We start from the raw sequence: 14,788 nt of genomic DNA on the forward strand, positions 1-14,788 counted from the left end.
AACTGCTGCTTAGTAATGGCGGATGTATATAGTGGTATACAAAGGTCATATGCGGGTTAACGTCACCCGGTGTGAACAGGAGCAGTTTCTGTTACATCACGGAGCCGCAGTACCTCGAAACTTAAATGCCGGAGTCTGTTAGCACTCACAGAGCTCGGCAAGGGGGCGTTCAGAATGTGGTAAGGACACGGGGCCAGAGTCCCTCTAGACCTTCTGAGCATGTGGCATCACACCTGCGGATACCACCATAGACGCTGACCTTGGAGAAGTGTCGAGCACGTGCACCGTGGTGTGTAGAGCCAGCGGTGGACACTAATTCTAGTCTCTGGCTCAGCCTCTATCTACACCTAGACCTGGGTGCTTTACAGGCTAGGCTGCACAACACATGCGTACCAAGGGTAGGGGGTTTCCAATGAGTCATTCATCAGAGACATTCATACATGCATACAACACTCACTCCTCATGGGCTAATCCCTGTCTCTTTTAGCGCATGGCCGAGCAGCCATGCAAACCTTTTATAGCTGCGTCTTTCCTGACCTTTCTGATGGTCCAATCAGAGCAGGAGAAGGACCTGAGCATGTGACCTCCGATCTCCAATGAGATCGTCCCACTGAATGTAAGCAGAGGCTTGAAATGACCTGTGGTGATGGAACTGAAACCGAAGGGTGCTGTGCCCGATACTGCATGTTAGAGACTAATGCATCTGAATTGTCCAGTGAAATTAACCTTGTGATAACGAGCCGTGTGTCCCCTGATGCTGGACCTGAGGACGTGGAAACGGCTGAGGCCTCAGGCCTACAAGTGAGTACAGAGCATTGTACACAGCACAACACATATGTATTGGGACACCATGTGCTTGTGCGGTGCCAAGGTGGAAGAAGCAGCAGCTCACCCAGGACTACTGTCCTGGGCAACTTACAACTATAGGGTTCTGTGTGCGGCACCTTCTATTTACATAGTGGTAGGTGCGAAGGGTCGATACTGACTTTTTTTACTGCAGAAGAATTGAAAAGATGGAAATGCTTCTTATCTGTCAGGCTGCAGAGACAGAAGAGCAGCATGTCCTGAAAAGCCAATTGTGAGGCCAAGGTATCAGCTGCTTTTGACCCCCGGCAACATGCCCTATACAAGAACCCCCTAGTAATATCGGTTGCTGCATACCCCCGTCAACATGCCCTATACAAGATCCCCCTAGTAACATCGGCTGCTGCTCACCCCCGGCCACATGCCCTATACAGGATCCCCTTAGTAACATTGGCTGCTGCTGACCCCCGGCGACATGCCCTATACAAGATCCCCCTAGTAACGTCGGCTGCTGCTGATCCCCCGGTGACATGCCCTATACAGGATCCCCTTAGTAACATCGGCTGCTGCTGACCCCCGGCGACATGCCCTATACAAGATCCCCTTAGTAACATCGGCTGCTGCTGACCCCCGGCCACATGCCCTATACAGGATCCCCTTAGTAACATCGGCTGCTGCTGACCCCCGGCGACATGCCCTATACAAGATCCCCCTAGTAACGTCGGCTGCTGCTGATCCCCCGGTGACATGCCCTATACAGGATCCCCTTAGTAACATCGGCTGCTGCTGACCCCCGGCGACATGCCCTATACAAGATCCCCTTAGTAACATCGGCTGCTGCTGACCCCCGGCGACATGCCCTATACAAGATCCCCCTAGTAACGTCGGCTGCTGCTGATCCCCCGGTGACATACCCTATACAAGACCCCCCCCAAGTAATATCGGCTGCTGCTGACGCATGGGACATGCCCTATACAAAATCCCCCTAGTAATATTGGCTGCTGCTGACCCCTGGCGACATACCTATAAAAGACCCCCCTAGTAATAAACCACACACCGGATCTAGTGATGCCAGAGGCAGATTTTATTTTACATTATTGTCAGACAGAATATCATCTTCAAAATCCGGACATGATGCTGGACTCCGACCTCCGGCCTCCAGAGGCACCACTTGTCTCCAGAGGAAAACAGTCACTGACCATCATCTGAGACAAAAAGAAAACAAGATCAGAATGCAACCAAATAATGGGGGGCAGAGGGAGCGAGGTCCAGATCCTAACACTGGGGGGTAAGAGGGTTTCATCCCTCAATACAGAGGAAACAACCAAATAATGGGGGATGGAAGGCGCGAGATCTGGACACCGGCACCAGGAGGTAAGAGGGGCTCATCCCCCGAATACAGAGTAAACAATCAAATAATGGGGGATGGAGGGCGCGAGATCCAGACCCTGATACCGCGAGGTAAGAGGGGCTCATCCCCCGAATAGAGAGGAAACAATTAAATAAAGGGGGATGGAGGGCGCGAGATCCAGACCCCGGTAACGGGAGGTAGGAGGGGCTCATCCCGAATACAGAAGAAACATCCGGATAATGGGGGACGGAGGGCGCGAGATCCAGACCCTGACACCGTGAGGTAAGAGGGGCTCATCCCCCGAATAGAGAGGAAACAAAATAATGGGAGATGGAGGGCGCGAGATCCAGACCCCGGCAACGGGAGGTAAGAGGGGCTCATTCCCCATCTGTAGAGAAAACCACCAAATAATGGGGGACGGAGGGTGTGAGATCCATACCCTGACACCGGGAGGTAAGAGGGGCTCGTGCAGAATACAGAGGAAACAACCAAATAATGGGAGACAGACAGCGAGAGATACGGACCCCGACACCGTGAGATAAGGGGCTCATCCATCTATAGAGGAAACAGCCGGATAATGAGGGACGGAGGGAGTGAGATCCGGACCCGACACCGTGAGGTAAGAGGGGCTCATCCTCCATCTATAGAGGGGAGCAGAATGAACAAAGTTTGCATCTTGTCCTGTCATCAGATACAATGCTATGAGCCTGCAGATACAGGGTTAATCTGCAGCATTAGTGAGCTGCGGCATGCAGCCAATCGCTGCGGGGAGAATACGAGAGTTCATCCCCCGCAGTATTCACATGTCATACATTTTTCACATTACTTCCCATACTGTGTCCGCATACATTCCCCCGTTTGCTCTCCATACTGTCTGCACCCATCCCCACTCACCATACTGTGCCTGCACCCATCCCCCCATACATTTCCTGCATCTCCCCCTTTGCTCCTCATTTTGTGTACTCAAATCTCCCCACACATTAAATCCCCCCATTCCCCACACAGCCCATCATCACCTTCTCCACACAGCTCCTCATCATCCAATTCCCCACACAGCCCATCACCCCCACATCACTCCTTCTCCACACAGCCCCCTCATTACCTCCAATTCCCCACACAGCACCTCCTCATCCTCCTCATCACCCCTTCTCCACACAGCTCCTCATCAGCCAATTCCCCACACAGCCCCCTCATCATAATTTTCCCTATACATCCCCACTTAAGTAACAGCAACTCCTTTCCAAAATCCATCCTCAGAGCACTCACACTGAGTCTTGGGTCCTCATTCCCATTTGTACAAGGGGCCATGGTGCAACCCCTCAGTCTTCTAATCACACGGCTCCAGCCCCTCGGTCTTCTCCTCACACGGCTCCAGCCCCTCGATCTTCTCCTCACACGGTTCCAGCCCCTCGGTCTTCTCCTTGGGTCGCCCAGGGCAGCGGGGTACTCGGTACCGGGCCGGTGTCAAGGTGGGAATGTGTCACAGCAGCGGTGACCCGGTCCGTGGCCCTGGGTGCCCAAAATCAATGGCGGTGATGTTAATGGTGTTAAAGTTTATTAGAATAGTTCGTGACGCCACCCGTGGTGTTTGGCAAGTAAGATGTTGAGCCAACGCTGCATGCAGATCCGTTGGGACTGATGGTGTGGTGCAGCAAAGATGGTGTAGCTCCCCACAGGTGGAGCTGTAGTCCCAGGGCAGTGTAGGTGCAATGGATGAGGAGAGGCGCAGAATGGTATAGATGCTGGTACCCAGGTGTAGTGGTCCGGGAATAACTGGAGGACACCCGAGTATGCGGTTTCAAAGCTTTACTCACTGTGTTTGCAGTTCACTCAACTGCCTGCCTCCGTACCGTGTTCTCCAGGTCAGGGCTCCAGCCAACCTCCAGGCAGGATAGGATTCTCCCTTCCACACTCCGCCAACATGTACCTTACTGAACGACTCCTCCAATGCGCCTTTAGGTGCGAAGCACTCCAGTACTTAGTTACCCTGGAATGCCTCTCTCTAGGTGTTCCTAGTCTTTACTTGTATGACAGACAGCTTGTAGCCTCTCTATTCAGTTGCTGTTGTGTCCCAAGTCTATGATGGGAGCAAGGCGCTAACGGCTCACTACTCCTCCGGTGTCTGTTGCCGTACATAAAGATCCAATCAACTTCGGGGACCAGGCCCCGGCCTTTGTGCTCTCTGGACTGGAAGGGTTCTCTATCTTTCTTCAACCAGCTTCCCACCGTCCTTCTATTCTCCTTCGTTCCGATCTGTTCTATCTCTCTTATGGAATCTGTAGTCTCCAGTCTACGTCTCTTTCTCCTTCTCTTCCTTCCCTAGGGAGCTCGTTCCACTAAGACCAGTCCTCAGCCTCTCCTGACTGACTGCCTTCCTCCGCCTTGAGCTCCTCTCAGGCTGACCTGCTGTCAGCCTGCTCTCTCTCTCCCTCAGACCCTCGTCTGACTGACCTCCTTCTCTAGGACTCACCCCAGACTGACTTGAAATCCTACACCCTCTCTTTTATATCTAACTCCACCCGCCTCCCCAGCACCTCTCGTGTTACGAAGCCAGGGACCACAAAAGGCACCCTATGACCTTTCTATGACCTTTCCAGCATAAAGCATGGATGGGTCCCTGCTGAACTATCCTGTGTGTGGGGTGCAGGTGTAGGAAAGCGGAAAGGAGTTCCCAGCCTACCTGGATGGTGGGGCACTAGACCTTAGGAGAAGGTGCAGTACCTCTGTGGTGACTGAAGCCTCAGGGGCGCCACATTCTCACACAGCTCCAGCCCCTCGGTCTTCTCCTCACACGGCTCCAGCCCCTCGGTCTTCTCCTCACATGGCTCCCCCTCAGTCTTCTCCTCACACAGCTCCAGCCGCTCGGTCTTCTCACACGGCTCCATGGTGCAGCCCCTCTGTCTTCTCCTCACACAGCTCCATGATGCAGCCCCCAATCTTCTCCTCACACAGCTCAGGCCCCTCATTCTCCTCACACGGCTCCAGCCGCTCGGTCTTCTCACACGGCTCCATGGTGCAGCCCCTCTGTCTTCTCCTCACACAGCTCCATGATGCAGCCCCCAATCTTCTCCTCACACAGCTCAGGCCCCTCATTCTCCTCACACGGCTCCAGCCGCTCGGTCTTCTCACACGGCTCCATGGTGCAGCCCCTCTGTCTTCTTCTCACACGGCTCCATGATGCAGCCCCCAATCTTCTCCTCACACAGCTCAGGCCCCTCATTCTCCTCACATGGCTCCAGCCGCTCGGTCTTCTCACACGGCTCCATGGTGCAGCCCCTCTGTCTTCTCCTCACACAGCTCAGGCCCCTCATTCTCCTCACATGGCTCCAGCCGCTCGGTCTTCTCACACGGCTCCATGATGCAGCCCCCAATCTTCTCCTCACACAGCTCAGGCCCCTCATTCTCCTCACACGGCTCCAGCCGCTCGGTCTTCTCACACGGCTCCATGGTGCAGCCCCTCTGTCTTCTCCTCACACAGCTCCATGATGCAGCCCCCAATCTTCTCCTCACACAGCTCAGGCCCCTCATTCTCCTCACACGGCTCCAGCCGCTCGGTCTTCTCACACGGCTCCATGGTGCAGCCCCTCTGTCTTCTCCTCACACAGCTCCATGATGCAGCCCCCAATCTTCTCCTCACACAGCTCAGGCCCCTCATTCTCCTCACACGGCTCCAGCCGCTCGGTCTTCTCACACGGCTCCATGATGCAGCCCCCAATCTTCTCCTCACACAGCTCAGGCCCCTCATTCTCCTCACATGGCTCCAGCCGCTCGGTCTTCTCACACGGCTCCATGGTGCAGCCCCTCTGTCTTCTCCTCACACAGCTCAGGCCCCTCATTCTCCTCACACGGCTCCAGCCGCTCGGTCTTCTCACACGGCTCCATGATGCAGCCCCCAATCTTCTCCTCACACAGCTCCAGCCCCTCGGTCTTCTCACACGTCTCCATGATGCAGCCCTGAGTCTTCTCCTCACCCGGCTCCATGCTGCTGTAGCTCCTTCATTTCTTGCTTCTCCTGCAGCCTCAGCAGCTTCCTGCTATCGGAGCTTCACTGGATTGAAGGAGGACCCCCCTTTCCGGTGAAATCATCGCCTACAAAAATTAACTCTGTTCTGGGAGCCGACACGGAGAACGGCCACTCCCGGTCCAGGGGGCGGCAGAATGCTGCCGCCAGGGGAGACACTGGAGACCACCGCACTAGGTGGCCCGACTGCGCCCCAATGCCGGCTGCCTCCGCTAGATACGCCTCTGGCCGGCCGATACAGCTCACTGTCCCCCGCAATCGGATGCATGCCGCACATTAACCCCGTATCTGCAGGTTCACAGTGTCGTGTCTGGTGACAGTTCCCTATAATTACCTGAATATGGCGGCTCTTCTCCAGTGGTGAAGTAGAAATTCCCAGGTGTTGGTGTGGGGACATCCAAGTGATATCCCATATAGGCACAACCTCCATCACACGAGGAGCGGTCTCCCTGCAAGGACAAGATGTATCTTATCCTCCAGTCCCCTCCAGAGCTGCACTCACTATTCTGCTGTTACATCGTGTCTCATCCTCCAGTCCCCTCCAGAGCTGCAGTGACTATTCTGCTGTTACATCATGTCTTATCCTCCAGTCACCTCCAGAGCTGCACTCACTATTCTGCTGTTACATTGTGTTTCCCTCCAGTCACCTCCAGAGCTGCGGTCACTATTCTGCTGTTACATCATGTCTTATCCTCCAGTCACCTCCAAGGCTGCAGTCACTATTCTGCTGTTACATCATGTCTTATCCTCCAGTCTCCTCCAGAGCTGCACTCACTATTCTGCTGTTACATTATGTGTTTCCCTCCAGTCACCTCCAGAGCTGCGGTCACTATTCTGCTGTTACATCATGTCTTATCCTCCAGTCACCTCCAGAGCTCCAGTCACTATTCTGCTGTTACATCATGAGTTATCTTCCAGTCACCTCCAGGGCTGCAGTCACTATTCTGCTGTTACATTGTGTCTCATCCTCCAGTCACCTCCAAGGCTGCAGTCACTATTCTGCTGTTACATTGTGTCTCATCCTCCAGTCACCTCTAGAGCTGCACTCACTATTCTGCTGTTACATTGTGTTGTATCCTCCAGTCACCTCCAGAGATGCAGTCACTTTTCGGCTGTTACATTGTGTCTCGTCCTCCAGTCATTTCCAGAGCTGCACTCACTATTCCGCTGTTACATTGTGTCTCCTCCTCCAGTCACCTCCAGAGCTGCACTCACTATTCTGCTGTTACATTGTGTCTCATCCTCCAATCACCTCCAGAGCTGCACTCACTATTCTGTTGTTACATTATGTCTTATCCTCCAGTCACCTCCAGAGCTGCAGCCACTATTCTGCTGTTACATCATGTCTCATCCTCCAGTCACCTCCAGAGCTGCACTCACTATTCCGCTGTTACATCGTGTCTTATCCTCCAGTCACCTCCAGAGCTGCACTCACTATTCCGCTGTTACATCGTGTCTTATCCTCCAGTCACCTCCAGAGCTGCACTCACAATTCTGCTGTTATATCGTGTCTTATCCTCCAGTCACCTCCAGAGCTGCACTCACTATTCTGCTGTTACATCGTGTCTTATCCTCCAGTCCCCTCCAGAGCTGCACTCACTATTCTGCTGTTACATCGTGTCTTATCCTCCAGTTGTAAGAGAGTGAACTGTGATTACACCAGGGGAGCACTAGGACCCTGTGGTGTTTGTCTGCTGCAGCTAAGAGCAGGTGCTGCGAGTGCCCAGGAACCTGTGTGTGCTGGGGCCTAGTGTCGGCTGTCTAGAGCTGTAAGGCTATGTGCTCACGTTGCACAAATGCTGTGGAATTGTCCGCAGCATTTCTGCAACTTCCTGCCACGGGTAAAACCCGCAAAACACAAGCGTTTTGGAAGCGTTTTTAGCCTGCAGAATGCTAGCGCTTTTCCAAGTGATTGGAAGCATCACTTGGAACGTGATTGACAGGTTGGTCACACACAGCATAGCGCTCGACAAGTGTGACCAACTTTTTACTATTGAGGCTGCCTATGCTGCATCACTAGTAAAAGAATGTTAAAAATAAAACATAGTTATATGCTCACCCTCTGTCGGCCCCCGGAGTCCTCAGCGGTACGTTCTGCTCCCAGGGCTGCATTGCGTGAAGGACCTTTGTGATGTCATCTCAGGTGATTCGCACAATGCATCCCTGGGAACGGAACTTGCCGGCAGCGCCGCGTGCACCGCTGAGGACTCCGGGGGCCGACAGAGGGTGAGTATATCCCTATTTTTTATTTTTATTCTATTTTTTACAGGGATATGGTTCCCAGGGCATGGTGGACAGTCTCCCCTCCAACAGACCCTGGGCACCATCCGCACATTTTCTGCTCCCTTTACACATGGTGGCCATAGCCACATGCGTAAAGTGAGCGTTTCAATGCAATCCTATGGCAACGGAATTGCGATTCCGCAGAATTAATGGACATGCTGTGGATTTTATCGCTATGCGATTCCACAGCAGTAAAATCTGCAGCATGGGCGCAGCAACTGCGGAATCCCATAGGATTGCATGGGGATGCGTTTTTTAAGCGTTTCCACGGCTGCAAAAACAAGGCGGAAACACAAAAACGCAACATGGGCTCACTGCCTAAGGGAAGCTTCCAGAATAGAGGAAAACCTGCCCTGAGAGACCGTGTGTGTGGAGCAGCTTGTGAGAAGCTAAGAGATTGAACGCTGTAAGAGACTGTGTACTGCAACCCTTCATCTCGGGAGCCTGAGACCTTGCTGTGGAACAGAGACAGAGCGTTCCTGAGAGCTGTGTGACTGTGGCGCTCTGTGGAGTCCCTGTTGTGATGAGCTGAGAGGCAATATTGGACCAACATTTTATACAGAAACAGGCGGATTGCTTCTAGGAGAATTCGTGAGGACTACAGGAGGAGAGCAGCATCTTGAGGCTACAGAACTATAAGTCCCTGGCATTTGGGCTCGGCACCGGCCGACATGACGGGGAACCTTGTGTTGCTGCAACTGATTGGCGCTGAAGATTTGGGACTGGCTGCAGCTGATGCAATCTATATGCCTGAGGGGAGACTCACCTCAGGTTAAAGGTACCATAGGCATAGATACCCGGGTATCCCTAGTTGAGGCGCTTAAAGACCTTTGTATTATATGTATATGCATTGTTATTGTAGGGTTGTGTAGGTTATACTCAGTGCGCCATTCCAGGGGTTCCCTTGATATCACTACATTCGGTCTACACCTGTTCTCTAAGTACCTGAATTGACCTTTCTGATAGGTACATTTATTTCAAATCCCTGTGTAATACTCTCTTCAGGGAACCTTGGATTGGCATAGTGATTTCAGCTCCGGCTGAGTGAGTGTACTGTATAAGGGTTTTCAATCTGTTTCTTCCATATACTAAGTTCTACTTTATCTGCTGTTTGAGTAAAGACAATTCTGGGATTTCTGCCTCAGTCTCAGTTTGTGACCCACTGGATCTTATTCGGACCTCTGGTCATTACACAGTCACCTCCAGTGCTGCAGTCACTATTCTGCTGTTACATTATGTCTTATCCTCCAGTCACCTCCGGAGCTGCAGTCACTATTCTGCTGTTACATTATGTCTTATCCTCCAGTCACTGTCACGCGGCGGCTGCCGCGCGCTCCCCTCTCTGCCTCCTCCCGGCCGCAGCTTACCCTTCCTCCGGCATCCTGCTTCCCTCTGCGCCGCCGTCCTCGGTCCTCCCTGGCTCCTCTTCTCTGTCCGGCGGTCCCCTTCGTCCGGTCTTCCGGACCGCGCCGGGTGCACGCTCCCTGTATAGGGGGTGGTCCACCTGGTCAGCTCGCCCCCGGGAGGTTCGTTGCCACGGTCTAGCGGGTCCACCCCAGGTGTACCTTACAGAATACTCAGGCCATGGATTCCGCTGGTACCCCGACCCCGACCCAAAAGGAACTTTTGTTCCTTCGTGAGAATCAGGCGAGGATCATGTCGTTCCTCAAGTCTATGGAGTCCAGACTTTCATCTCTGCAAACCTCCGATCCGGGGATTGCCTCCCAAATCTCCGGCTTACAGCAGGAGCTTGCTCAGCAGCGCGACACCCAGGCCCATATTTTAAACTACATAGCTTCTGTAGATAACCGCCTTCTAGCTCTACAGACGGCGGCCGCCGTCCCTGTGCCTGCGGCTTCCCAGTCCTCGCCCCGCTTGGCTAAACCCCCACGCTATAGTGGGGATCCCAAGCTCTGTCGGGGGTTCATTAACCAGTGTCAGTTGCACTTCGAGCTGGCACCCCTGCAGTATCCCTCCGACCGGGCCAAGGTGGCCTTTATGATTTCCCACTTAGAGGGTGAGGCATTGGCTTGGGTGAATCCTTTGTGGGAGCGAGATGACCCGATAGTCTCCCAGCTCGCAACCTTCTTGGAGACATTCCGCAAGGTCTTTGATGAGCCCGGGCGTCTGGTCTCCGCTACCGAGTCCTTATTCTGCCTTCGCCAGGGTGCTCTCTCTGTGGGACAGTACGCCATCCAGTTCCGTACGTTGTCTTCTGAACTAGGATGGAACAATGAGGCTTTAGTAGGGGCTTTTTGGCGTGGCTTGTCGCCCCGAATCAAAGATGAGTTGGCAGGCAGGGATACACCTACTTCTTTGGAGGATCTCATCTCGCTGGCAACGCGAATTGACCTGCGTTTCCGCGAGCGTTCCCGCGAGGCCGTCAGGGAGAGAAGACCCACTCGGTTCTCTCCTCCGAGGCGCAGTCCTCCCCGCGCCCGGCCTTCCACCTCGGCGTCAGCCCCTGAACCCATGCAGGTTGACCGACTCAGGCCCGCAGAGCTACGCCGCCAGGAGAGACTCACTCATGGTCTCTGTCTCTATTGTGGCAGTGCCTCCCACCTTCTACGTTCCTGCCCTGTGAGGCCGGGAAACTCCTCCGCCTAGGACAGGTAAGAGAGGCCTCCCTAGGTGCCTTCGACACCTCTCTACCTTTGACCCTTCCTGTTTTGTTTATCCAGGGATCCAAACGTTTCTCGGAGCTAGCCTATATTGACTCAGGGGCTGCTGGTAATTTCATCCAACTCGAGGCGGTGAAGAGATTGGGGATACCTGTTAGGTCCTTGGAGGTTCCCCGGCAGTTAGCCTCAGTCGACGGGATTCCCTTGCGCGAGACCGTAACGTTGGTCACTGAAGAGCTGGAATTACAGATCGGGGTCCTGCACCGTGAGAGAATAACCTTCTTCGTGCTGCCATCTCTTTCCCACACCTTGCTCCTGGGCCTTCCGTGGTTGAGGATGCATGAACCTGTCCTAGATTGGCGGACCGGAGACATCCTTCGCTGGGGCTGCGTTTGCCAGACTAGATGTCTTCGTCCAGTACAACCCCTCAAATGCTCGTCTCCTGTCTCGGGTCCTGCGGATTTGCCCTCGGTCTATTGGGCTTTTTCAGATGTCTTTGATAAGAAAGAGGCAGAGGCTCTTCCACCGCACCGGCAATATGATTGCCCCATCGAGCTTGTTCCCGGCTCGACTCCGCCCCGGGGGCGAATCTATCCCTTGAGTCCACTCGAGTCCCAGGCCATGTCTGAATATGTACAAGAGAATTTGGCCAAAGGCTTCATCCGAAAGTCTTCTTCTCCCGCTGGGGCTGGCTTCTTTTTTGTTAAGAAAAAGGACGGGTCTCTCCGCCCCTGTATTGACTATCGAGGTCTTAACCAGATTACCATCAAGAACAGATATCCTCTGCCTCTCATCCCCGAGCTGTTCGACCGGCTGCGAGGTGCGCGAATCTTCTCTAAATTGGATCTCCGTGGAGCCTATAATCTCATCCGTATTCGCTCCGGAGATGAATGGAAGACCGCCTTCAACACCAGGGATGGACACTACGAGTACCTCGTCATGCCCTTCGGGTTGTGCAACGCTCCCGCAGTTTTTCAAGAATTCGTGAACGACATCTTCCGAGACCTTCTGTACTCCAGTGTGGTTGTATACCTTGACGATATCCTGATCTTCTCTCCCGATCTGTCCACCCACAGAAGAGATGTCCGCCGAGTGCTGTTCCGATTGAGGGAGAATCGCCTGTACGCCAAATTGGAGAAGTGCGTCTTTGAACAGTCCTCCCTTCCATTTTTGGGATATATCATCTCCGACTTCGGCCTGCGTATGGATCCGGCGAAGGTGTCTGCCGTGCTCAACTGGCCACGTCCCCAAGGGGTGAAAGCCGTTCAGCGATTTCTCAGCTTCGCAAATTATTATCGGCAGTTCATCCCTCATTTTTCCTCATTGGCCGGCTCTATCTCATCTTTGATTCGTAAAGGAGCCAACCCGCACGTCTGGACCCCTGAAGCAGAGGAGGCCTTCCTATCTCTAAAACGAGCTTTTACCACGGCTTCCGTACTCCATCGTCCTGAGGCCAACAAACCGTTCGTCCTCGAAGTGGATGCATCAGCAACTGGAGCCGGAGCGGTTTTGTCTCAAAAATCTTCTTCCGGTAAACTCGTCACATGCGGCTTCTTTTCCAAGTCCTTTTCCACCCCAGAGCGGAATTATTCCATAGGGGACCGAGAACTGCTGGCCATCAAGTTAGCTCTAGAAGAGTGGAGATACTTATTGGAGGGCGCCGCACATCCCTTCACAATCTTCACAGATCATAAGAATCTAGCTTATCTTCGGTCTGCGCAGAGACTCAACCCACGCCAGGCCAGGTGGTCTCTGTTCTTCGCTCGATTCGATTTTGATCTACATTTTCGCCCAGGCAACAAGAACCTCAAAGCTGACGCCTTGTCCAGATCCTTCCTTCCCTCAGATGTCGAAGAAGAACCCACGCATATCTTGGATCCATCCCGGTTCATCACGGTGGCACCACTTTCTCTCCTCTCACCTCCACCTGGCAAGACTTTTGTGCCGGAGAAGGACCGAGGACGAATCCTTCACTGGGGACACGCTTCCAAGCTGGCTGGCCATCTCGGGATTAAGAAGACACTTCACCTGGTATCCCGCTACTACTGGTGGCCGACTCTTCCCCAGGATGTCCGGGATTTCGTCGCCTCCTGTCTCTCCTGTGCCAAGATCAAGGTGCCTAGGCAGTTACCTTCTGGGCTTCTACACCCGCTTCCTATACCCTCGTCCCCCTGGCAACACATTGCCATGGACTTTATTACGGACCTACCCCACTCTGCCAACTGTACAGTCGTCCTAGTGGTGGTTGATAGGTTTTCTAAGATGGCACACTTCGTTCCCCTTTCCGGCTTACCATCAGCTCCAGCCTTGGCGAAGATCTTTGTTCAGCACATCTTCCGTCTTCATGGACTGCCCCAACATATTGTTTCTGACAGAGGAGTCCAATTTACCTCTCGCTTCTGGAGAGCCCTATGCAGATCAATGGATGTCACTCTCGACTTCTCCTCATCTTACCACCCCCAGTCCAACGGTCAGGCTGAACGGACAAATCAGTGCTTGGTGAACTACCTTCGGCATTTTTCCAATGTCCACCAGAACGACTGGGCTGAACTTCTCCCGTGGGCTGAGTTCGCCTATAATAACCACGCCAGCGAGTCTTCAGGCAAGTCCCCTTTCTTTATCGTCTATGGGCAACATCCTGGTGTACCTCTACCGGTTCCTCCTGCCTCGGGTGTACCGGCGGCCGACCTTCTGACCGGGGAATTCTCCAGGATCTGGCAGGAGACCAAGGCCGCTCTCGAGTTGGTACGTAACAGAGTTAAGAGACACGCCGACAAAAGACGCCTGGATGCTCCGCCATATCACCCTGGTGATAAAGTTTGGCTGGCCTCCAAGTTTATTCGCCTCAAGGTCCCTTCCCATAAACTGGGTCCCCGTTATATTGGACCTTTTGAGATCTTGTCCCGTATTAACGATGTCTCCTATAAACTACGGCTTCCTGCCTCTCTCCGTATCCCTAATGCCTTTCATGTGTCCTTACTAAAACCAGTCGTCTTCAATCGTTTCCTTTCTAAAGCTCCTCACTCACCTCCGCCTGTCTCCGCAGACGATGTATTTGAGGTTAAAGATATTTTGGCCATGAGGAAGCAAAAGGGGAGAACCTTTTTCTTGGTTGATTGGAAGGGCTTTGGTCCCGAGGAGAGGTCCTGGGAGCCCCAAGAGAACATCCAGGCCCCTCGAATCTTGGCCAAATTCTTTTCCGGACTGCGGAGGGGGGCGCGTAAGGAGGGGGGTACTGTCACGCGGCGGCTGCCGCGCGCTCCCCTCTCTGCCTCCTCCCGGCCGCAGCTTACCCTTCCTCCGGCATCCTGCTTCCCTCTGCGCCGCCGTCCTCGGTCCTCCCTGGCTCCTCTTCTCTGTCCGGCGGTCCCCTTCGTCCGGTCTTCCGGACCGCGCCGGGTGCAGGCTCCCTGTATAGGGGGTGGTCCACCTGGTCAGCTCGCCCCCGGGAGGTTCGTTGCCACGGTCTAGCGGGTCCACCCCAGGTGTACCTTACAGTCACCTCCATAGCTACAGTCACTATTCTGCTGTTACATTATGTCTTATCCTCCAGTCACCTCCAGAGCTGTAGTCACTATTCTGCTGTTACGTCATGTCTTATCCTCCAGTCACCTCTGGAGCTGCAGTCACTGTTATGCTGTTACATGATGTCTTATCCTCCAGTCACCTCCAGAGCTGCAGTCACTATTCTGCTGTTTTGTGAAGTCC

At 53.6% G+C, this 14,788-nt stretch overlaps 1 protein-coding gene across 1 annotated transcript in view; it reads right to left on the bottom strand.

Annotated features, from left to right (window-relative positions):
• Positions 1-1,865: 1,865 nt before the first annotated feature.
• Positions 1,866-14,788, bottom strand: part of LOC141060367 (pancreatic triacylglycerol lipase-like) — a 70,065-nt gene continuing 57,142 nt past the window's right edge. Inside the window, exons 11-12 of the mRNA XM_073556573.1 lie at positions 6,511-6,625; positions 1,866-2,009 (exon numbers count right to left, since the gene is read on the bottom strand). Coding sequence (XP_073412674.1) covers positions 1,996-2,009; positions 6,511-6,625 — 129 coding nt within the window. The 3' untranslated portion in view covers positions 1,866-1,995. The remainder of the gene's footprint in view (positions 2,010-6,510; positions 6,626-14,788) is intronic.

Source organism: Dendrobates tinctorius, unplaced genomic scaffold, assembly GCF_039654945.1.
Source record: "Dendrobates tinctorius isolate UK_male_01 unplaced genomic scaffold, ASM3965494v1 ptg000236l, whole genome shotgun sequence".
Classification (NCBI taxonomy): Eukaryota; Metazoa; Chordata; class Amphibia; order Anura; family Dendrobatidae; genus Dendrobates; species Dendrobates tinctorius.